The sequence below is a fragment of the Gossypium arboreum genome, chromosome 2 (genome assembly GCF_025698485.1).
Source record: "Gossypium arboreum isolate Shixiya-1 chromosome 2, ASM2569848v2, whole genome shotgun sequence".
NCBI classification, from domain to species: Eukaryota; Viridiplantae; Streptophyta; class Magnoliopsida; order Malvales; family Malvaceae; genus Gossypium; species Gossypium arboreum.
Genome location: NC_069071.1, coordinates 109,904,762 through 109,929,777, shown reverse-complemented (window position 1 = coordinate 109,929,777; position 25,016 = coordinate 109,904,762). Strand labels below are relative to the sequence as shown.

Here is a 25,016-nt window from a genome sequence, read left to right as displayed (position 1 = left end):
CTAACTTAACTTAGGTCTCTGTACTCTAGGCGACATTATGACACCAACACTAGTTAGTACACATATTATTACTTGCACTATGTTTTGTTACATCTTAAATAGTAGCAAAATTCTACAACTATTGTTCGTAGGGTAAGATGATGCGTTAAATTGCCTTTTTATTTTTAACTAGGATGTAATCAGCGTTACAACATTTAAGATATACCTAGAGTTAACGATTAACTAACATCAGCTGATAAAACGAAACTCCAACTATCATATAAAAGCTTCAACTATTGAAGTATTTTCATGAAGATTTTACAATTTGTGATCACCCACATCCTATCAGACCTTTAGCTTAATTCTAAAAATGAAAAACGCCAACAGTAAACAATGTTTATACCTGGGATAAAGTTCTTAATCAGTAACTAAATGTAAATTAGAAAACATGATAGAAGAATACCTGCCAGCAGGAAGTACACAGACAACACATTCTCAAGATCTAAGTACACCCTTTTTAACATACCCAAATCTAGGAACTTCAAGAAATGTTTCAGCCGACAGATTAAAATCTTCTTAATCCTTTTGCGGTATCATCCGAGCCAACGGATATAAAAAGGCCTTAAGGTAAGATGGGAAGCTCAGTCTTAGCGAAGGAGAAGAAACTTACACGCCCGTTTTCTACATGACAGAACTTAAAAGGGATGGCACCATGCTTTCTTTCAAGGGCCTCAATTTCTACTCTGGATGATGGACTGCACCTGTAAGAGAAGACGAGAGAAAAAACAATAAGATATATAGACAATAACATTGGAAATTTTCATGTTAAAGATTGATTGTCATGTTTTCAAGTTGGGGTCAAAATTAAGTCAATACAAGTCCAACGATGGTTAAACTCATAACAATTTAAAGGTTGAACAAAAATTATGCCAAATAGTAGAGGACTATAGAAGAGGCTTAATAGAGTCAGGAAAGCTAGCATATAATAACATATGAAGAAAAGCTCTACATAAACTACTTTCTTTTCAGCAGCTTCTGCAAAAGAACTATAATAACAAGATACTCAACTAAGTCAATTTATATTTTAGCTTATAGAGCCTAACCAGTTTTGACAAAAATGTGAAGAACAATATTAATTGTGTGATTCTATATTCAGCTGTCTTTAGAAAAAATAAGGAGAGTCTCAGGTTGATAGCAACAGAGGAACAGAGAAATTAAGAAAAGTTCACAAAGTATTACTTCTAGTAAATCCAGATTTTAATTTGCTTTTCTTTACCATGATAATTTTGCAGTAAAACCAATGCACCTCAGCCTTATGTGTCTCAAAAATGCAACAATTTTTTTTATTAATGCAAAGCCTTAGAAATTTGAACACAGTCATTTCATGACTAGTTCTTCCTCCGAAATTGTTACCTTGATGTGTAAGCAACAATACATCCTTCTCAAATACAGTTTCACCATTAGCTATTCGACATCAATGAGAAAGAAAATCTTAAGTGGGAAAATAGCCCAACACAAAATATGAATGAAAGAAATGAAGTAAATCTGCATATTCATGAGTGTAGAAGAGTCCTCAAATTCTTGGATAAGCAATATAATCTCACCTACTTATGTATAGAACAAAACTCGGATCACCTGGAGAAGACTTTCTAAACTTGCTGTTAGGAAGATAAACATTAAAAGCTGGACTCACATCTGTAATCTGCATATTATTGAACAACTCAATGACAGAATTCTCGTCTTTCGGCTCCAATTCTAGCATCTCATTACTCTCTTGACTGCCTTCAAGTGAACAAGTTCCAGACTTAATCTGTTGACCCTTCACAGACCAAGGAATACCATGGCGCCCAACTACATAGCCAAGAGATTTTAGGTGCTTATACACCTCAAAAAGCTCCCAATAGCATCCACTCTTCCCATTTGAAAGCTTTTCATATAGTTCTTTTAGAGAAAGATGTATGTCATTTCCATCTAAAACGTGCAACGCCCCTATTTCAATCAAAAACCTAGAAAATTATTTCTAAAAAATTAAAATAAAGAACTAAAACTTATCAATAACAAAAATTTTAAGTCAAGTTGGGTTTCACCTACAGAGTTTCCTCAATGAAGCAATATGTGTTGCCATTGCGAACTATCCCCATAGTCACCCACATCTTACCCTTCTTTTCAACAACCTCAGCCATAGCCAAATCATCAACCCATCGAGCCTTTGAGATATCTTTCCTGAAACAAGTTTTAGTCATATAATTCAAGTTCAAATAATCCAGTAGAATTAAGTCAATTAACTCTAGATAGCTAGGGCTTGGTATAGTCATTACTAAGAAAATGTGGGTAGACAAAACTATATTGTGCCATAGTCAAATGTAAAAAGGCAATATTGTTTAATATTAAATAAAGTATGCCATTTATATTCAAAAAGCAAAATTTGGGTATTGCAAAGAACTTTGGAGATTTTTTATTATATCCTTTTCCTCATCTTCCCAAATGAAAATAAGTCTTTTAAATTGCTGACATTCAAAATGCAAAGTAACCAAAAGAGTACCTAAACTGTAATTTGGATAAGAACCCAGATGAGTAACAATCCTCTTCATCATCGTCCTCATTTCTGTCTTGAAGATAAACCTCATTGTCTGAACAACTTCCCCAATCATCGCTGCCCATTATAAATACAGAAATTGCTGCAGAAAATATGAGTGTGTGAAAAGCATGGCTGAAAGCATTCTACAAATAACGAAGTAAGCTAAAAACATTCTGGGTGTCGGCACTGGAAATTGAATATAGCAGAGTGAGGTAGAGGCACAAATGAACCATAACTCAAAATCTAAACGACTCAAGTAGAAAATTAGGGTTGAAAAATTACCTTAATAGTTTCCTGGTCTATCGGAAACTTGAAGCAAAGGGAGGACGTGGGTCAGAGACTGGAGGAAGAGGAAGACAAAGACCAGGCTGCGACGATAGTGGTGTTAGACTTGTTTGTTGGTTGGCGGCGGAGATGCAGAACAGAAACGAGAGTTGTCGGGATTTTTTTAATTTTAGAAAGGAAAAATTTTATATACTAGGTTTTTGGAAATCTTAGATCTACTTTTTACAAGTTTTCAATTGAATCTTCTTTTAACGAGGAAATGATTTTGAAAATTTTCTATCGTGACAAGTAAAAATAATAATGAAAATAAATAAATATTAACCATGGCCTATTTTATCATAATGGATGTAATCAGAAATGAATTTCGCCCTCTAAGGTTAATGTTTTCATCCGATGGGGTTATAAATGATATCACTTAAAATAGCTAAAATTAATAAATATGGTTCAAAGAAGATATTTGTTGTTTATCAAATTTTTCTTTATGTTTTTGGAAATTAATAAAGAAATTTTATCCAAAATAATTATGTGTGATACAACATGTCACAGACATGGACTAAACCAGACAATAACAATACGTTTGTATTAGGTTTTTATCCCAATTATTTAACCATGATAAGGAATAAGACTACATTTAAACACTTTTGTCATAGTCTATATACACAACTATTTCTTTGCATTCCTACAATGATAACATATATAAATGGGATCCAACAAAATTGAGGGAAAAAATTATTATAATAATTAAACTCGAGAATTCTTTACCTCATATCTTTGTTCTCATTGTTAATATAAATCACTTCAACTTAAATAAACTACCAAAAACACCATCAAAAACATCAGAATTTACTTATAATTTTAAAAATTTAGTGACCAAATTATAATTTTTAAATTAACAGAAATAAAAATTTACTCGTGATTAATAGTGTGATTTACTCTTTCGTAAAAACAACAACATCAAATTCTTATCCATTAAATCAATTGAATTTATATTAAAGGTAATAAATGTTGTGTATTATTCCAATTATAATTTTTTTTGAAATAATAATTTTTTATTTTAAATTACATTTATGTAAAAACATTTACTTCTCTTTTCTTTCTACTTTTAAAACTTATCATAGTTATATCTTTAAGGTAACGCCATCGTTACATATACTAAAATGATTAGTATACATTTAATATAGGGTAAATTACATTAGTAGACCCATAATTATTAGTAATTTTTTTTATCACCTAACTATAAAAAGTTACAAAATGATCATTCAATTATTTAAATTTGTCTTTTTGGTCACCCAACTATTTTAGAGTTTTGGGTGTATCTATTTTTACGTTAGTCAACTGGTGGTTAAAAAAGACAAAATTGGGAAGTGCGATGATCGTTTTATAACTTTTCATAATTGGGTAACCCATGTTTCAAGTTATCCCTTGAAATTTTATTATTGATCAAATTGGTCTCTCTCTTAAAAAAAATTAAAGCAATTTAATCTTTTTAAATTTCTAAAGTGAGCAACTAAAGACAATTGATAATAACATTAATGTTTTTATGTCAATTATACATAATTTTAATTTGTATAATAACAAATGTAGCTCTAGATGTTTTATATATTTTGTGAAAATGTTACATATTAAATTTGTTAAATCAAGACGAAAATGATACTTTAAAGGCTAGATTTGTTATTACGTCAATAAATATGATGTAAAATTGATGAATAATATTATCATTGTGATCGATTATTTTAGTTGCTCACTTTTTAAATTAATAGTAATTAAAGTATTTTTGTTTTTGTAGTGGAATTGATTTTCTAAATACCGAAATTGAGAGAGACGGGAGAGATATTTTTACCAAATTTTTTTATCGTCCAATTATGAAAAATTACAAAGTAGTCACATAAGAGTAAATTTAATATAATTGTTTGAATTAATTGGGAAAAAACAAGGACTTGAAAAGAAAATAGTGCGTAGAAGGTTTGTAGTAAAGCAAAAATATGAAACCTAGTTAATTTATTGAAGCAGTATTAGTTTATTTCATTTGAGAAAACAGTTACATCTTTGATGGAGTTTTTGAGATACAGATATTCCATACTTGATGACCTCTAATGTTAAGGTGAGTTACATTAAAACCCAACTGGGGCAATGAGACGTAAAACTGGAGCAAGTCATCGTGGCAGATTTTGCCCATTCCACGCACAAGCTCAACGCAACATTGCTCTGAAATATCTTCATCTTCTAAAACGGCTTTCACAATGTTTTCCCCACATTCCCTACTCATCTTCTCGATGCATTCTTCTATGGTTTTATAGAAACCTGGTTCTGGTTCTGGTGGGATTGTAATCATGAACTCCTCTTCGCTTGTTACCATTGAAGCTGCGATTAATATGGATGAGAGCAAAGCAATCGCCATGGATAAGTTGTGGTTGAGTTTTGCCATGGTGATGGTCGTGTGGTTAATTTGATGCCAAGAGAAGAGAGACGATCAATTGGTATGAATTTTTAGGTTGGGAGTTGGGGGATTATATTAGATTTGTTGGTTTAATGTTACAAGAAAGCAAACGTATGTAAAATGTTATTATGGGGTTAGTAACTTCAACTGTTTATTATGGGGATTCAACTGAAATTTGATATTTTAATGCTTTTGAGAAGTAACGAAAATGAACCATTGCTTTACCGCCCTACATAAATATATATACATGTATGTATGTATGTATGTATGTATGAATACATGCATGAATTTTTTTTCGAATTAAATTATATATTTTACGATAGTAAAAGTATAATTTTAACATTTTAATAGTTTATATCTTTATAATTTTTAAAAGATTAAATTAAATTTTTATCTATTTTAGAGAGTTAAAGTGTAATTTTACTATTATTAATTTAAAATTTTATAAATTGTAAAGAAGTTAAAGCTCTTGTTTCACCAATGATGGCTTTGTTGCTTTATATATTTATTTTGTTTGTGTGAAAAATAAAATAGAATAAAATAAATAAAAATAAAGAACACATAAATTTTAAGTGGAAACCCTTTCGGGAAAAAACCACAGCAGAGAGGAGAAGAAAATTCACTATGTCGAAAAATTTTTACTCAAATACAAGAGGAATAGACTATGTCTATTTATAGGCTTGCAAAGCCATATTCTAGTAGGATTGAAACACCTTATCTAATCAATATAAAATAGATGGAGTTTAATAAGGTTTAAAACCTTATTCTAAAATAAAATAAAAGAAGTCTAGTTCTATATGGATTTTACTTTTATTTTATTTTCCATCGTATTTTATTTAAATAAGGATTTGGGTCACTTAATTCTAACAATCTCCACCTTGACACAAATTCTCAATGAACAAGTTCTTCATCGCGAACTTTCAATAAACAAGTTCTTCACCTCTTCCAAAAAACCCTTAAGGGTTTAACTTCAACAATGAACACCAACCAAGTCTAAGCAATGCTCAAACTTGGTTATAGGAAGTGACTTAGTCATCATATCTGCAGGATTTTCATGAGTGCTAATTTTGCTCACAACAATATCACCACGAGCAATAATATCACGAACAAAATGATACCGAATATCAATGTGTTTTGTTCTCTCATGAAACATTTGATCTTTTGTAAGAAAGATGGCACTGACCGTCACAAAATATCGTGTCTTGATTTGAAGGTCTTCATTGAGTTCACTAAATAGTCCCTTCAACCAAATAGCTTCTTTACAAGCCTCAAGAATCGCCATGTACTCGACTTCAGTGGTAGACAAAGCGATCGTAGTTTGCAAAGTGGCTTTCCAACTAATTGCACAACCTCCGATTGTAAAGACGTAACTCGTGAGAGATCTTCTTCTATCAAGGTCTCCAGCAAAATCAGCATCAACATACCCTATAACTCCATCTTTAGTTCTTCCAAACTGTAAGCAAACATTAGTAGTGCCTCGTAAGTATCTTAAAATCCATCGAATCGCTTTCCGGTGTTCTTTACGAGATTCGCCATGTATCTCGCTAATCGCACCGATCGCATATGATAAATCGGACGTGAACAAACCATAGCATACATGAGAGATCCCTCTGCACTAGAGTATGGAACATGTGACATGTACTCAATCTCATTATCGATTGAGGAGATAAGGCCGATGAAAGTCCGAAATGGGTCGCTAAAGGAGTACTAACAGCTTAGCACTCTGCATATTGAACTCGCAAAGAACTTTTTCAATGTACCCTTCCGACTTAGGTACAATTTACTTGATTTTCTATCTCGAGAATCTCCATACCAAGTATCTTCTTTGCTGGTCCTAAATCTTTCATCTCAAATTCTTCACTTAGTTGGGCTTTAACCTTTCTTATCTCTCTTTTATCTTTTCTTCGCTATCAACATGTCATCAACATAAAGAAGTAGATACACAAAAGAACCATCACTGTTTTTCTTAAAGTAGACACAACTGTCAAAACTACTTCTTTTGAAATCATGAGAAGTCATAAAGGAATCAAACCTCTTGTACCACTTGTCTTGGTGATTGTTTCAAACCGTAAAGGGACTTTTTCAACAAGCAAACATAGTCCTCTTTTTTCGAGACTATAAAACCCTCTCGTTGTTGCATGTAAATATCTTCCTCAAGTTCTCCATGCAAAATGCGTTTTTACATCTAACCGCTCAAGCTCCAAATCATGCATGGCAACAATACCAAGCAAAGCTCGAATCGAACTATGCTTAACAACCTGGAGAGAACACGCTCATGAAGTCCACTCGAATTTGATCAGTAACCCTTTGCAACAAGCCTTGCTTTATATCCGGGTTCTTCAACTCCTGAGTCCCTTCTTTCTTTTTAAACACCCATTTACAACGAATGACCTTTTTACCTTTAGGAAGTTTTACAAGATCCCATGTTCGCTTTTTGTGGAGTGATTCCATCTCCTCTTGCATAGCAAACATCCACTTTTTCGAGTCTTCACACTAATCGCCTCAGAATAATTAAATGGCTCTTGATTCGCATCTATATCTTCACCACATTTAAAGCATAAGCAACTAGATCAACCTCGGCATACTTCTTTGGAGGTTTAATTTCTCTTCTTGTCCTGTTTTTGGCAATAGAGTATTGCGGTGAAGAAGCAACTCTATTCTCAATTTTGTCTTGGCTTGAGGAGTTGATTCGTATTAATCGATGCTCCACCGCTTTTGGTTTTCTTTATTGGAAGAGTCTTTAAGAGATAAGTTAGGTAGCATAGCGCTTTCATCAAAAACAACATCTCTCGCTAATCACAACTTTTCTATTTTCAGGACACCATAACTTATAGCCTTTTACACCAGCTTTATAACCAAGAAAACGCATTTAATGGATCTCGGTTCCAATTTTCCATTATCAACATGAGCATACGCAGGACACCCAAAATCTTTAAATCGAATAATTAGCGGGATTACGGACCATACCTCTTGTGGAGTCTTTTCTCAATGGCAACGGATGGAGATCGGTTGATCAAAAACATGCGAGAGAGGTCGTCGCCTAAAATGACTTTGTAAGTTGGCATTTGACAACATACATCGAACCTTCTCCATGATCGCTCGTTCATTCGCTCGCAACGCCGCTTTTGTTTGTGGAGTATGACGAACTGTCAAGTGTCTCATGATCCCTTCGACTTGCACAATCTATTAAACTCATCGTAATGTAACTCTAAGCCATTGTGCATGACGGAGGTATTTTATCTGCTTTTCCGTCTGCTTTTTCAATCATAATTTTCCAAGACTTAAATGTGGAAAACACATCGCTTTTCGCTTGTGAAGAACGCCCAAACTTTTCCGGAAAAATCATCAATAAAGGTTAGCATATAATTAGCTCCACCTCTCAAGGCACTCTGGGACGGCCCCACAGATCGTAATGGATATACTCCAACGTTTCCTTCGTGTTATGGATTCCTCTAGTGAATCGAACTCTCTTTGCTTCCCAAAAACACAGTGCTCACAGAAATTCGGTTTGCAAATTCCTTGCCCATTAAGAAGTCCTCTTTGCTTAATTTCGCCATGCCATTCTCACTCATATGCCCTAGGCGCATATGCCAAAGTTTAGTAATATCATCATCGACAAGGAAGAGGAAGCGACAATTGCATCACCAAGAATAAGAGAACCTCAGTAAAACATATAACTTGGCAATCTTTCTTTGCCCTTTCATCACAACAAGGGACCCTTTGAAATCTTTAAAACCCCACTTTCACTGTGTATATCTGCCCTTTTGAATCAAGAGTACTCAACGAAATTAAATTTCTTTTCAATTCGAACATGCCGCACGTCACTAAGTGTTCGACAACTCCATCAAACATCTTAACTTTAATTGTTCCAACACTGCGATTTTACATGAAGCATTATTTCCCATCAAAATAACACCTTGACATCGTTTCATAAGTTATAAACCAATCCCGATTGGGACTCATGTGGAAGGTGCAACTGAATCAAGTATCCACTCGCTTACTTTAGAATCATTGATGAAGCAACTAGAAGTTCACCATCTGTAGTCTTCTACAACATCGCCTTCACCGAATTTTCCGTTTGTTTTCCTTTTGATTCGCAGCCTCCCTTTTAATCTTATTTTGTAGCTTATAGCACTCAGATTTAATGTGCCCTTTCTTCTTGCGAAGTTGCAAGTTTTACCTCTGTTTGAAGATTTCGATCTACCCTTAGATTTACCACGAGGATTCCGTTCTCGTGTTCTACCACGATCATCATCAACATTCCGGTCTTGTCTCCCACGAACAATGAGACCCTCTCCCCGAGAGTTGGGTTTAACCACAAGATGCTTCATCTTATCATACGAGGTTAAAGAATCATAAACCTCATCAACTGTGAGAGACTCATGCTATATAAAATCGTGTCTCTAAAGGTTGAATAAGACGGGCAACGAACAAAGTAGAATCAACCCTAGATCTTCCTTATCATATCGAACCTCCATGGCCTCCAAGTTTGAGAGAATTTCTTTAAACACTGTTAAGTGTTCATGTATGACGCACCTTCCTCCAAACGATGAGCATAAAGACGCCGCTTCATATGCAACTTGCTTGTTAGAGTTTTCGACATACATATTTGTTCTAGCCTCTTCCATAATGCGTGGCAGTTTTCTCTTTCATCACATCCTCGCAAAATTTCGTTGGACAAATGCAGATGTAATTGTGTTAATGCCTTTCGATCCTTACGCTTCTTCTCTTCATCTCGCTAATGTCGAAGGCATCTTATCTATCCTAGCAGGGCATCCTCTAGATCCATCTGCAAGAATCGCTTGCATCTTAATTTGCCACAACGCAAATCGGTGTTGGGATCCAACAATGAATTTCATACTTCAAAGACGCCATTACCGTGATCGAGATGAATAACCCTAAGCTCGATACCAATTTGTGAAAAATAAAATAGAATAAAATAAATAAAAATAAAGAACACATAAATTTTACGTGAAACCCTTTCGGAAAAAAACCACGGCAGAGGAGAAGAAAATTCACTATGTCGAAAAATTTTTACTCAAATACAAGAGGAATAGACTATGTCTATTTATAGGCTTGCAAAGCCATATTCTAGTAGGATTGAAACACCTTATCCTAATCAATATAAAATAGATGGAGTTTAATAAGGTTTAAAACCTTATTCTAAAATAAAATAAAAGAAGTCTAGTTCTATATGGATTTTACTTTTATTTTATTTTCCATCGTATTTTATTTAAATAAGAATTTGGGTCACTTAATTCTAACAGTTTGTGATTGGAGGTGTTCATGAGTTGGGTCGGGTTGAGCCTAGACATGATATTAATATACTTTATATTTGCCCAAGCCTAGCTGATGCGGTCGTTGAGAGCACTAAAAATATCCTATTCCCTGTAAAATAACGAGAGAGAAATAGTAAAGGGGAAGTAGGGTCGAATCCTTAAGGACCGGATTATACGAATGCTTGTTTCTCGAAATCCTAGGCAGAATCGTGCCTAAGAAAACCTGCGTTCCTGGAAAAAAATAAAAAAAAAACAGAATTTAAGAATTGATTTTGGAAACAAAAAATAAAATAAAAACAGAATTTAAAATTTACTGAAATTATGATTACGAAAATAATAAAAATAATAAAGAGAGTTTTAAGAGAAGAAATTCTTATGGGAAAGTTCCAGCCTCCGGTTGTCTCATTTCGCCTTGAGCTCAATCCTTGGCTTTTGGATGATCCTTCTCGACTCAAGTAAGCCAATTATAGCGGAAGAGGACGCCTACGACCACCAGCTCCAAAGATTAGACTTACGATTTTTAGGGAACCTGACTCTAACCAGTAATCTATGCTAGATCAACGCTTCTCAATGGTGAATCCCACGCCATTTTGTCTCTTTGGCTCGCCAACCTCTGACGCAGTAAGTTAACGAACCGACTATGCAATCCTTCCAAAACATACAAAGCGGCCGCCTTTACATATATTAAAAAGCTTACTTCTTAAGGGCCATGGACGGAAGCGTCAGCCCGGAGTGCGGAGAAATAATGAATACTTGGTGAGAAGGCTAAGTACGGATTTTAGGCCTCAAGAACCCTTTTTGGGGAAATATTGACAACTTTTGGTTAGAAGAGTTTTAGTGGCTCATGATAATGGTGGAAAAGAAAATAAATATAAAAATGGAAAAGGGAATTTTATTGAAAGAAAATATGAAGAAACAAAAGCCTAGACTTTCAGGGGGAGAGTGTTTACAGAAAAAAATGCTACCAAATAGAGTCACTTCACCCCCTATTTATAGTGCTAGGGAGATAGTCTAATTGAACTTAAATTCTAAAAAGATAAATACATTTAATTAAAGATAAACAAAGATAATTCAAATAAAATCCTAAATTTGAATAATCCTAATAATTATCTTAATATTAATTATCCTAATAAAATAAAATAAAATAGAGTCTTCCAAAATAAAATCTCTTCTATTTGCTTTTAAGTCCTTGTGCCTTCCATGTTCGCACTTTTGGCACCATATTTGTCCCACGTTGCATATTGGCCCATTTGATCTCCAAATTGATGCTTTTTCCCTTGAATTTACTTTTCGCCTCCAATTTAGTCCCTAAAAGATAAAAAGACATAAATAGCTCAAAATAAACACATGATTAATATATAAAAACACGTCATTTTAGAGTATTATCACTAGCTCATCCTAAAATATGGGCTTAAAATTTTGCCCAAACACAGCCATATTTATAGAAGACTAACCCAAATACATTTTAGGTCCATCCATATTATTTTGTAATATTTAAAACTTTTTACATTATATTATTTTAATATTTAATAATATTATACATTTTTTATTTATTGAAAATTTTTATATAATCATCTTAACTTTATTTTAATGTTTACATTAGAGCAATATATATATTTAGTATATGTTTATTTTTTTAATTTGTTCTAAATTATATAATATATAAAAATAACATAATATAAAGTATTATAAACTTAAAAACGGGCGCCTTAAATGTTCAAGTCTGAGCCCGACCTATATTTTAAACGGGCCTAATTTTTTTATCCAAGCTCATTTTTCGAGCCTAATATTTGTACTCAAAACCTCTCAAATTTTTGACAGACCTAGACAAGCAGCTTTGTAACACCCCGAAAATTTTTACAATAAAATATTATCTGTGATATAGTAAAATAAGGAAATAAAGTGACAAAAAGGGAAATTTTGAATTATGTCAATATAGGGAAGAATATTATGATATATTAATTCAAGAAAGGACTAAATTGCAAAGATGAGAAAAGTCTTGTTGCACAAGAGTAAAAACTCAAAATTTAAGGGGTTGAAGTGTAAATATAAAAAGTTGAAGGACTAATGGTTCAAATATTTTAAGGGTGGAATGATCTAGAAACCAAGAAAAATTGATAAATTAGGGCCAAATTGAATAGGTGAAAAATTATGAGGGAGTAAATCGTAATTTTACCAAATTAAGTGATGACTCAAGGATGGAATTCTAAAAGATCATGAAGGGAAAAATGGTCAATTAGTAAGAGAGAGAATTCTAGAATGTAATGATTATGTTAATTAGATAAATATTATTTTATTAATATTTTTATGAGATATTTATTATTATATTATTATTATTTATTTAGTATAAAAGGAAGGAAAGATGAATAATTATCATCATCTTTCCTTTCCCATACAAACCAACGTAAGAGAAGAAGAAGAAAATAAGTTTTCTTTCTTTACAATTTAGTCCTTTCACCAAAAATTCATTATTTTCACCTAAAAATTGAAAGAATTTCCATAGCCATCAAGAGAGAAAGATAGCAAGGAGATGATGGAGAGCAAGAATATCAAGTTGGATTCAAGAAATAGAAGCTGGAGGAGAGAGAAAAATCAAGTTAAAGATTGAAGTCAATAAGAAAAGGTAAGAACATCAAGATTTCAATATATTTTTAAGTTTAATATTGTTGAAAAAGCATGGAAATTGATGTTGATTTATAGTTTTCTTATATATGGTCTTATGTTCTTGTCATGTTAGTGAAGAGAAAATAAGAGAAAGTGATGAGAAATAGTGTAGAAAAAGAAAATAAGGGTGTTATAAACATGGTAATTAATATCTTGCACTAAAACAGTTCTGGACAGCAGCAGTAGTATAACTTTGAAAAATCACCAAAATTGTATAAATCGAATTATAGGATGAATAAAATATGAAATTAAATATTATTGAGTCTAGTTTCTTATAAAATAAATTATGTAAGCAATTTAATTGTAAATCATTAGATATAATAAATTTTGTGAGACAAGGTTAGAATTATCTTGGGTTCCTCTGTTCGACTTTTAAAAATCATCAAAATTGGATAAAAATAATTATGGGATTAAATTTATATTTTAGAATATTTAATGAGTCTATTTTCAATATAAATAAACGGAAACATCATTATAATTCTATCCGAGGAGATAATTAATTTTTAGTAAAGAAGGGTCACAACTGTTAGACAGCAGAACAGGGGTAACTTTAAAGAATAAACTATACTTATTGACTAAACCAAAAATTCTGAAAATTTTCTGGTAATAAGATATATAAGTCTAGTTTCAGGGAAAATTAGTGGATCTTAATTTAGAGTTCTATAGCTCCAGATATAAATAATTTAGTTATTATGACACAGATGGACAGCTTGAATATTCATAAAAGTAAATAATAAAGATTATAGATAATGTTACTTACAAATGTGTTATATACATTAAGGATGTGGAATGGAGAGGAGGAGGAGGAAAATATATATGAATATTCAGCTAGCATGGCTAATTTGCATGTTTTAGGCTTAAGGACTAAATTGAATAAAAGTAAAACTTTAGGGGGCAATTTTGTAAAAATCTCAAAATGACCAAATTGAAGGGAATGAATTATTTTATTATCTAAATTAATAAATTGAATGAAATTATCAATTTAAGATCGGGTGAAAATTGGGAAAATGGTAAATTACCAAAATGTCCCTAAATCTTGATATTTCTGCAATTTCGCTAGGTAAGTTCGTATAATTTGAATTATATTCTTAAATGCTTGAAATGTATGTTTTTGATATGAATATGATTTGAATGTTCATTGTATGAAAATTGATGAAACATTAACATATTTGATAAAAAGGGGAAGAAATCCCGGTTGAATGAAAGGAAAATTCAATGGATCTCTGAAAAGGAATTGATGGCAAAAAGGATCTAGCCCGGACGGGTGATCCTATCCTGATATAGCCCTCCCGAAGAATACGTGTAAATGGATTTAGCTCGGACGGATAATTCGAATCAGGGTCTGAATTTAGCCTGGATTGGTAATTCAGATCCAAGCTCATTAGAGTAATTGTCGTTGCTGAGGATTTAGCCCGACCGGTAATCCCGACAATACTCTATGAGTTTATATTACTGAGGATTTAGCTTCGGTGGTAATCCCTTTGTAAGGATGAGGTTCGCAGTGTGCTCTCGATATGAAATGTGTAAGACCATGGTTGAAAGATACCATGGCAACCTGATATGAAATGTGTAAGACCATGGTTGAAAGATACCATGGTAACGCGATATGAAATGAATAAGACCATGGTTGAAAGATACCATGGCAACGCGATATGAAATAAATAAGACCATGGTTGAAAGATACCATGGCAACATGACAGGAAATGAATTAGACCATGGTTGAAAGATACCATGGCAGCTGACATGAAATGAATAAGACCATGGTTGAAAGATACCATGGCAACATGACAGAAAATGAGTAAGACCATAGTTGAAAGACACTATGGCATCATGTCAAAGATAAATAAGACCGTGGATGGAAGACACGATGACATCTATTAAACAATTGATATTCAGGTAATATGTATCAGATGACGAATGGTTATATGAAATGGTTGTGTGAAATGTTTACAAGAACTGGTCATATGGAAATATATGTACAAAATAGTTGTATGAAATAATTATGAAGATAGATAAATGAAATAAGAATAAGTACATGGAATATAATTTATATTAAGTTTGATATAAACTTTACGGAATAAATATGCATAAAATATATGGAAATGATGGAGCATGAAATATTGATATAATGAAATGATTGATATATACTTATGAATAAACGGTAAGAGAATGATATGTTTCATGACATGTACATATGATTATCTTTGATATGTTGATACAAGGAAATTATGTAAGTAAAGACAATTATTAAACTCAAGTGTGACATGTTGAGAAAATAAGTATATCAATGTTGAATTTATATGAAATATGTGCAAGTATACTAACAATGATGTTGTTTGACGCTTAGACAAGTGCCAAGCTATTGATTGAATGGTAACATGTTTAATTATAAGAAGCATTGAAATGGTAAGTACTTAGATAAAAATAAAATTTTAGATTTTGCGATATTTTTTTATGATCCCGATTTAATTTCGGTTGGTTTTTAATGTATGTTAGGGGCTTCGAGGGCCCAATAGAGAGACGTTATGATTATTTTCAAAATATGAACAATAAATGACTCATAATTATTTGAAAATATTAAGTAAACTCCGGTAATGCCTCGTACCTATTCCGGCTGTAACACCCCATACCCGATACCGTTGCCGGAGTCGAACACGAGGTGTTAACGGACTTAATTCATTAATTAAACAGCTCATACAATTCATTTTAAAATTTCCAGACAAGCTGGCTAACTGCATCACAGTCGCTTTAAAAATCATATCTCGAGTTACGAAACTTGAAATCCAATTCCGTAAATTTTTCCTGAAACTAGACTCATATATATATCTACTAATTTTTTTCTAGAATTTTTGGTTGGGCCAATTAGTACAGTTTATTAGTTAAAGTCTCCCCTGTTTCAGGGTTCAACTACTCTGACCTATGTGTATTACGAATCAGATATCTCCCTGTACAGAGCTTCAATGACTATGCCATTTGTCTCTAATAAAACTAGACTCAATAAGGAATCTGTACATATAAAGCGTGACTTCTAATTATCTTTGTAAAATTTATGGTGAATTTCCAAAGTCATAACAGGGGATCCAGAAATCGCTCTGGCCCTGTTTCACAAAAATTTAAACATCTCATAAAATATAGCTCATATACCTGTTTCGCTTATTCCATATGAAAATAGACTCATCAAGCTTCGATTCCATAACTTATTCATTATTTAATTCCATTTCTACTATTTTAGTGATTTTTAAACTCATGTCACTGCTGCTGTCTGAATCTATTTTATGGTAAATTTTACCTATTTCATGGTTTCCATGGATTAGCTAGCAATTTGACATACATAATACCAAATATGATCATGATTAGCCATTCCAATGGCTAATCATTACCAAGCATTTCTATTTCCATACCACTCAATAACCATATCATAAGACCATATATACAAAATGATTATAATGCTATACATGCCATACTCAAAATATACAAGCCATTATGCCAAGATGGTATACGGATAGTGTGAGCGTGCCTCCGACCGCTTCCGATTTCGAGCTGGCTTGTCAACACTACAAGGAATGAAAAGGAGGAGTAAGCATAAATGCTTAGTAAGCTCACATGCAAATAGCAAGTAACATAACCATATAAGCAAACATAAAACATCATTTGCATAATCATCACCAAGACATTCATATCACCTTTTCATTTATCATCTTACCATATTGTTGTTATATCGAGTTTTCAACCCGAGGGTTAAGTACATACCTGTTCAAATTATCCATTTCACAACACTTACCAATACGTCCCTTTCATCTTGAGTATTCCTCCATTTGAGTAGAACTTTACCCGTTGAACACATCTAATATAATTCGGATACATGGAAAGTTTGCACATAAGTGCCACATATGTAGCCAAGCTACCATGTAACCCGCCCATAAGTGAACTCGGACTCAACTCAACGAGCTCAGGCGTTCAGATCCATAAGTGAACTCGGACTCAACTCAACGAGTTCGGACGCTCGCATCCATAAGTGAACTCGGACTCAACTCAACGAGTTCGGATGCCCAAATATCCCAAATGACATGTCACTTGTATCCTAATCCATTCCTAAGGTTCAACGGACCTTTTTCCCAATCATGTGTCTCAACCATCTTCTACGGAATGCCGATCTCGATACTCGGTAGTATTTCATATTTTCCAAGTATATCACATAATTTGACATATTATCAAACAATTATCACAAGTATAATATTTCATAATAATTATCATATCATTTAAAAACATTAAAACATTTAAAATAATAACTATGTTACCAACATTTACATATGAACTTACCTCGTATGCTAAAATGGCTATTTTACCATTTCGTCCACCACTTGGTATTTTCCCCATTTTAGCCCGAATTTCAGTTTTCCTTGCTCTATCATTTAAAATATAGTCTAATTATGACTCACATTATTCAAATTGACCCAAAATCATATTTTGGAAAAATTACAATTTTGCCCCTAAACTTTTGCATATTTACACTTTTGCCCCAAAGCTCGTAAATTAAAATTCAGCCTATTTTCTTATGTTTTATGACATGCTGATCATTTTTCCTTCTATGGCAACATCAAATTCTCACTCTAACATGTACTTATGACTATTAGGTATTTTTACCGATTAAGCCCTTTTGCTTGTTTTCACTTAAAACCGAGTAGCACAAGTTGTCTAACATAATTTAAAACTTCATATTCTATCATAAAACACCAAAATACACAAATTTCACCTATGGGTATTTTTCCAAATATAAACCCTAGGTTAAATTATTGCTAGCATAAGCTAAATCGAGCTAGGGACTCCAAAACGTAAAAATCATTAAAAACGAGGCTAGAATGAACTTACAATCGAGCTTGGAAGCTTGAAAAACCCTAGCCATGGTTTCTCCTTGCTATATTCGGCCATGGGGTTGAAGATGAGCAAAATTGGCTTTTAATTTTGTATTTTAATTCATTTTACCCCTAAATGACCAAAATGCCCTTACTACTAAACTTTCCAAAAATTCCATCCATGTCCAATTTTTGTCCATAGACTTAGAAATTGGTAAAATTACTCTTTAAGGACCTCTAATTAATAATCTAATTCAATTTTATGCAAAATACTTCTAGAACACAAGTTTTGCAATTTATTCAATTTAGTCCCAAATTTCAAATTAAGCACTTTATGCGTAAAATTTCTTCACGAAATTTTCACACAATCATGCAATCATATCATAGACCTTAAAATAATCATAAAATAATTATTTCTATATCGGATTTTGTGGTCACAAAACCACTATTCCGACTAGGCCCAAAATCGAGGATATTACAACTCTCCCCTTGAGGATTTTCGTCCCTAAAATCTTACCGTAAAAGTGGTCTTCACTTTTAATCTCATATTTGGTGCCAAGAACTTGCACTTAGACTGTACCTCCAATACATCTCTTCAATTTCTCATATGATCTAAAAGCTTACAGCCTCAACTCTCAACCTGTTCTTAAATTTTCAACCCTTCTCAATTTCCCATGATATCATGACATAAAACCCGGATCTCAACTTGATTTAATGGAGACCGGAATTCCAAGAAATCCAACAATCAAAGAGACCTGAAATTCCATGAATCTGATGAGTAGGAATTCATTCAATACAGATGTGATTTATAGATCTCGCCAAACATTTAACAATAGGATACATCACATTTTTCTTTCCGCCATAGAAATAATTCGATATGGCCTCAAGAATAATCCTTCTCATTTCCATCCCAATATCAACATTGACAAGGATAATTTTGATAGATCCCAATGCTCGGCTTTAACCCCTTTAACAACTCCGATTTTATGTAACATCGGATGCTCTAAACTATCACATTACCTCACCGTCTTGAAACACATCACAATTCATACAACAATACATTCCGAAAGTCGAAGTCATTGCTCAATGTAGACTAGTCTAGTTCAGACGCCTTTGTTACCAATATTCTCATCTATCCGAACTCTGTCAACATGTAATAAACTTTTCACTTTCACAATATGGAAACCTTATCATTCGTAGTGACTTAAACTAATATTCAACTCTTTCTATTAAATATACACTTCTCGTTCAAACTATTTACTCTTTTATCCGTACAAAATGAAATTCTATTATCGACTTGGGAAAAATAATCCCGACATAATTGTCACATGAAATCTTTCAAATAAATAATTTACCATACCGACTAAAACTCGCGCTTTTATCACCTATGCCTTTACCGATGTCAAATCCTTACACGTAAATTAGAAAAATCCCAATACTAAAATCACCACATTACCAAGATCAAATTAGAAGTATAGTCATATTTGACATGATTATCACCAGTGAAGAACGATTGAACATGAGTCATAATTGACAAATTATGGAACAAAGATAACAAGAAAACCGAATAAAGAAATCCAAGATAGAGAAACCCGAATAAAGAAATCCGAATAAAGAGATCCGGATAAAGAAACCCAAGATACGATACTATGCCGAGAATCGAAAACCAAATTCATAGAGAAAATACGAGAATACCCGATAATTCTTCAAAGAAAGAAAGTCCAAAAGAAAACATCATTTAATCCCATGAAATCAAATATAACAAGATCAATATATCTTCCCATACATATATATCGATGAAGCATCAAGTAGAAGAAGCAGAATCATAATATCATATGAATTCTCTCATCAATTCTTATCGAACGAAATGAAATAGAATACCCAATGAAATAGAGCAATATAAATTATAAACCAATCAAGGCTACCAATGCTTTCATCCAACACCAAAATTAGAAGACATTCCCATATAACAAGAATTTCTTCAAGATCAATATCCATAGAAATATTTCGAGAACGGGTGAACACATAGAACATCTCAAAAGAGATCGCTAAATCTGTCCGGTCATACTGTCACACTCAGATAATTCACATTTGAAATATCATTTCCCAACTAGTTCTGCCGTCACAAATTTCATATTAAATCATTCACTAAAGAATGTCGGGTTCGAATAAATTTCGATTTACACTTTTCTCGACCTTGCACTTGAGTAATTCGATTTACCAAAGAGAATTCCTTCTCTAACGGGACAATGAATAATTCCAATAATCTTTATATCAATCCGATACTTTCGGCTCTAACTTTACTTATCAGCTCATTTTCAATCTCGAATCATACTTATAATTATTCTATCATCGAACTCTTTGGGTTCTCAACCGAAACTTATTCAATACAAATCTCATGAAATTCCATTATAAGTACCACTTTGGTAAGGGGAGGGTTGTAGGACCTCGACTCGACTTTCTTATACATACACATATGACACAACTTCCATCATCATAGTAACATCATCAAAATCATGTCATTCATTCATGTTGGCTTACACCAATTTTCCTATTGTCCCATTTAGACAATATACTTATGCATACATTCTATGTTTTCTAGATGACTTTACTTATCCATTCATTTAATTAAATTAATTCATGCTCATGACATTATATAAGGCCAAACAAACATAGATATTTGCATCACAATCACAACTTTCATTTCGTGCATCATCATGTACATATCATTACAATCATACAATTCAGTCCAACAATTTAACATAGATAAGTTCATTTCATTATAATCCTTTATCTCATAAAAATTGTATATCATTAACATTCATCAACATTCAACGTCCAATCAAGACAAGGACATTTTCATCCGTATTATGATATTATGACCTTTATTCATACCTCTACTACTTTCTATTTATTCCGTTCATCTTATCAAGTAAGCCACATACACTACATCGTATGAGCATTAAGCAAATATGGATATTTATCACAACATGAACTTTCATCTCACATATTATCACATATGTATCATAAACTTTTATTCATACTTTTCTGAACCGAGACTTATCATAATCATAACTTTACTCAAATACCTTCACATAACCGTGAACATGGTCGGCACAGCTCGGTTGGAGAGTACCCTGTCTAAATAAGACGGTACTCATACGCGTCGGAAGATATCACACTATCACAGATCAGTGGCATGTATAGCTAAACTTTTACACATGCTAGGTTAGTCCGAGAACTGACTAAACCTGCTCTAATACCACTAAATGTAACACCCCATACCCGATACCGTTTCCGGAGTCGAACACGAGGTGTTAACGGACTTAATTCATTAATTAAACAGCTCATACAATTCATTTTAAAATTTCCAGACAAGCTGGCTAACTGTATCACAGTCGCTTTAAAAATCATATCTCGAGTTACGAAACTCGAAATCCAATTCCGTAAATTTTTCCTGAAACTAGACTCATATATATATCTACTAATTTTTTCTAGAATTTTGGTTGGGCCAATTAGTACAGTTTATTAGTTAAAGTCTCCCTGTTTCAGGGTTCAACTACTCTGACCTATGTGTATTATGAATCAGATATCTCCCTGTACAGAGCTTCAATGACTATGCCGTTTGTCTCTAATAAAACTAGACTCAATAAGGAATCTGTAAATATAAAGCGTGACTTCTAATTATCTTTGTAAAATTTATGGTGAATTTCCAAAGTCAGAACAGGGGATCCAGAAATCGCTCTGGCCCTGTTTCACAAAAATTTAAACATCTCATAAAATATAGCTCATATACCTGTTTCGCTTATTCCATATGAAAATAGACTCATCAAGCTTCGATTCCATAACTTATTCATTATTTAATTCCATTTCTAATATTTTTAGTGATTTTTTAAACTCACGTCACTGCTGCTGTCTGAATCTATTTTATGGTAAATTTTACCTATTTCATGGTTTCCATGGATTAGCTAGCAATTTGACATACATAATACCAAATATGATCATGATTAGCCATTCCAATGGCTAATCATTACCAAGCATTTCTATTTCCATACCACTCAATAACCATATCATAAGACCATATATACAAAATGATTATAATGCTATACATGCCATACTCAAAATATACAAGCCATTATGCCAAGATGGTATACGGATAGTGTGGCGTGCCTCCGACCGCTTCCGATTTCGAGCTGGCTTGTCAGCACTACAAGGAATGAAAAGGAGGAGTAAGCATAAATGCTTAGTAAGCTCACATGCAAATAGCAAGTAACATAACCATATAAGCAAACATAAAACATCATTTGCATAATCATCACCAAGACATTCATATCACCTTTTCATTTATCATCTTACCATATTGTTGTTATATCGAGTTTTCAACCCGAGGGTTAAGTACATACCTGTTCAAATTATCCATTTCACAACACTTACCAATACGTCCCTTTCATCTTGAGTATTCCTCCATTTGAGTAGAACTTTACCCGTTGAACACATCGAATATAATTCGGATACATGGAAAGTTTGCACATAAGTGCCACATATGTAGCCAAGCTACCATGTAACCCGCCCATAAGTGAACTCGGACTCAACTCAACGAGCTCGGGCGTTCGCATCCATAAGTGAACTCGGACTCAACTCAACGAGTTCGGATGCCTAGTTACATCTCACGAACTCGGACTCAACTCAACGAGTTCGGACGCTCGATCCATAAGTGAACTCGGACTCAACTCAACGAGTTCAGATGCCCAAATATCCCAGTGACATGTCACTTGTATCCTAATCCATTCCTAAGGTTCAACGGACCTTTTTCCCAATCATGTGTCTCAACCATCTTCTACGGAATGCCGAATCGATACTCGGTAGTATTTCATATTTTCCAAGTATATCACATAATTTGACATATTATCAAACAATTATCACAAGTATAATATTTCATAATAATTATCATATCATTTAAAAACATTAAAACATTTAAAATAATAACTATGTTACCAACATTTACATATGAACTTACCTCGTATGCGAAAATGGCTATTTTTACCATTTCGTCCACCACTTGGTATTTTCCCCATTTTAGCCCGAATTTCAGTTTTCCTTGCTCTATCATTTAAAATATAGTCTAATTATGACTCACATTATTCAAATTGACCCAAAATCATATTTTGGAAAAATTACAATTTTGCCCCTAAACTTTTGCATATTTACACTTTTGCCCCAAAGCTCGTAAATTAAAATTCAGCCTATTTTCTTATGTTTTATGACATGCTGATCATTTTTCCCTTCTATGGCAACATCAAATTCTCACTCTAACATGTACTTATGACTATTAGGTATTTTTACCGATTAAGCCCTTTTGCTTGTTTTCACTTAAAACCGAGTAGCACAAGTTGTCTAACATAATTTAAAACTTCATATTCTATCATAAAACACCAAAATACACAAATTTCACCTATGGGTATTTTTCCAAATATAAACCTTAGGTTAAATTATTGCTAGCATAAGCTAAATCGAGCTACGGACTCCAAAACGTAAAAATCATTAAAAGCGAGGCTAGAACGAACTTACAATCGAGCTTGGAAGCTTGAAAACCCTAGCCATGGTTTCTCCTTGCTATATTCGGCCATGGGGTTGAAGATGAGCAAAATTGGCTTTAATTTTGTATTTTAATTCATTTTACCCTAAATGACCAAAATGCCCTTACTACTAAACTTTCCAAAATTCCATCCATGTCCAATTTTTGTCCATAGACTTAGAAATTGGTAAAATTACTCTTTAAGGACCTCTAATTAATAATCTAATTCAATTTTATGCAAAATACTTCTAGAACACAAGTTTTGCAATTTATTCAATTTAGTCCCAAATTTCAAATTAAGCCTTTATGCATAAAATTTCTTCACGAAATTTTCACACAATCATGCAATCATATCATAGACCTTAAAATAATCATAAAATAATTATTTCTATATCGGATTTTGTGGTCACGAAACCACTATTCCGACTAGGCCCAAAATCAGGATATTACACCGGCAATGGATACGGGTAAGGAGTGTTACAAGCTTGACCTATGAACAAGTCTATATGTGATTCAACAATCTCATAGTTTCTTCTTCTTCTTTTTTTTTTGAAAAAAAATAGTCTTTTATTTTCGTATTTTATAACATAAATATTGTTAATAGCTTCTGGTGTGAAAAGAAAAAAATGTTTGTGACATTGAGATGAGCCCACGACAACTAAGATAAAATGGAAAATACCCTTTCTCTCATATTACTCTTCCACTACATAATTTAATATTTTAAAAAGAAATTTATATCGAATTCAAAGTGACAATGCATGCATGTATTACTAATGTAAAATAACTGTGCTAGAATCAAGTAATTTACCCATTCTTGTGTATTTGCACCACCATACTATGAAATATCTACTGTTGTATCCATTTAGTTACGTAATAGATCAAGTTTTCAAAATTGGATAAGTAGTCAAAATAGTTTACTGATTTTTGATTCGATTCAATCGATTTGTTTGTTTGATTCAATTGAATAAGTTATTTAAAATAACAATTAAAATAGTAAAAAAGAAGAAGAGAAAATCGGTTCAACAAAACTAACCTCTTATTTTGAATTAATATCTCAACTAATTCCCAATTCGACCGACTAGTCCAATTTTGAAAACAATGCGACTCAATGATGACAATAAATTCTAGCAAAGGTGTGACTAGGCCTGCTCATGAATTGAATTATCCGATATATAAAATTTGTGAGGATTTAGATAAAAATATCAAGCATAAAAAAGGAAATTGGATAAAAAATAAATTTGTTTAAAATATGTATTGGGCTTATGCTTTAAATTCAAAGCCCAACTCCGAGCCCAAATCCAAGACGGATGACTGATGAATATTTATTTCGTTATTTTATTAAGCAATTATGGACCGAGACCTTTGC

The 25,016-nt window shown here is 32.8% G+C and overlaps 2 protein-coding genes across 2 annotated transcripts; both read right to left on the bottom strand.

Annotated features, from left to right (window-relative positions):
* Window positions 1-233: 233 nt before the first annotated feature.
* LOC108463225 (uncharacterized) lies at window positions 234-3,225 on the bottom strand. Its single transcript, XM_017763170.2, has 5 exons — window positions 2,840-3,225; window positions 2,522-2,657; window positions 2,071-2,202; window positions 1,584-1,985; window positions 234-740 (listed from the first exon to the last, which is right to left on the bottom strand). The coding sequence occupies exons 2-5, from the start codon at window positions 2,638-2,640 to the stop codon at window positions 602-604; spliced, it is 792 nt and encodes a 263-aa protein (XP_017618659.1). The 5' UTR covers window positions 2,641-2,657; window positions 2,840-3,225; the 3' UTR covers window positions 234-601.
* Window positions 3,226-4,835: 1,610 nt separating this feature from the next.
* Window positions 4,836-5,330, bottom strand: LOC128284058 (protein DOWN-REGULATED IN DIF1 11-like). Its single transcript, XM_053021549.1, has one exon. The coding sequence runs from the start codon at window positions 5,265-5,267 to the stop codon at window positions 4,881-4,883; it is 387 nt and encodes a 128-aa protein (XP_052877509.1). The 5' UTR covers window positions 5,268-5,330; the 3' UTR covers window positions 4,836-4,880.
* Between the last annotated feature and the right edge of the window lie 19,686 nt (window positions 5,331-25,016).

What these genes read in the sequence shown, in the direction of transcription:
- LOC128284058 (XM_053021549.1), bottom strand. Translation starts at nt 5,267, where the DNA reads ATGGCAAAACTCAACCACAACTTATCCATGGCGATTGCTTTGCTCTCA.
- LOC108463225 (XM_017763170.2), bottom strand. Translation starts at nt 2,640, where the DNA reads ATGGGCAGCGATGATTGGGGAAGTTGTTCAGACAATGAGGTTTATCTT. An exon ending in TGCTTCATTGAGGAAACTCT is followed by an intron (nt 1,986 to 2,070) that starts GTAGGTGAAACC and finishes ATAATTTTCTAG; the next exon opens with GTTTTTGATTGAAATAGGGG. An exon ending in TTTGTTCTATACATAAGTAG is followed by an intron (nt 741 to 1,583) that starts GTGAGATTATAT and finishes CTTCTCTTACAG; the next exon opens with GTGCAGTCCATCATCCAGAG.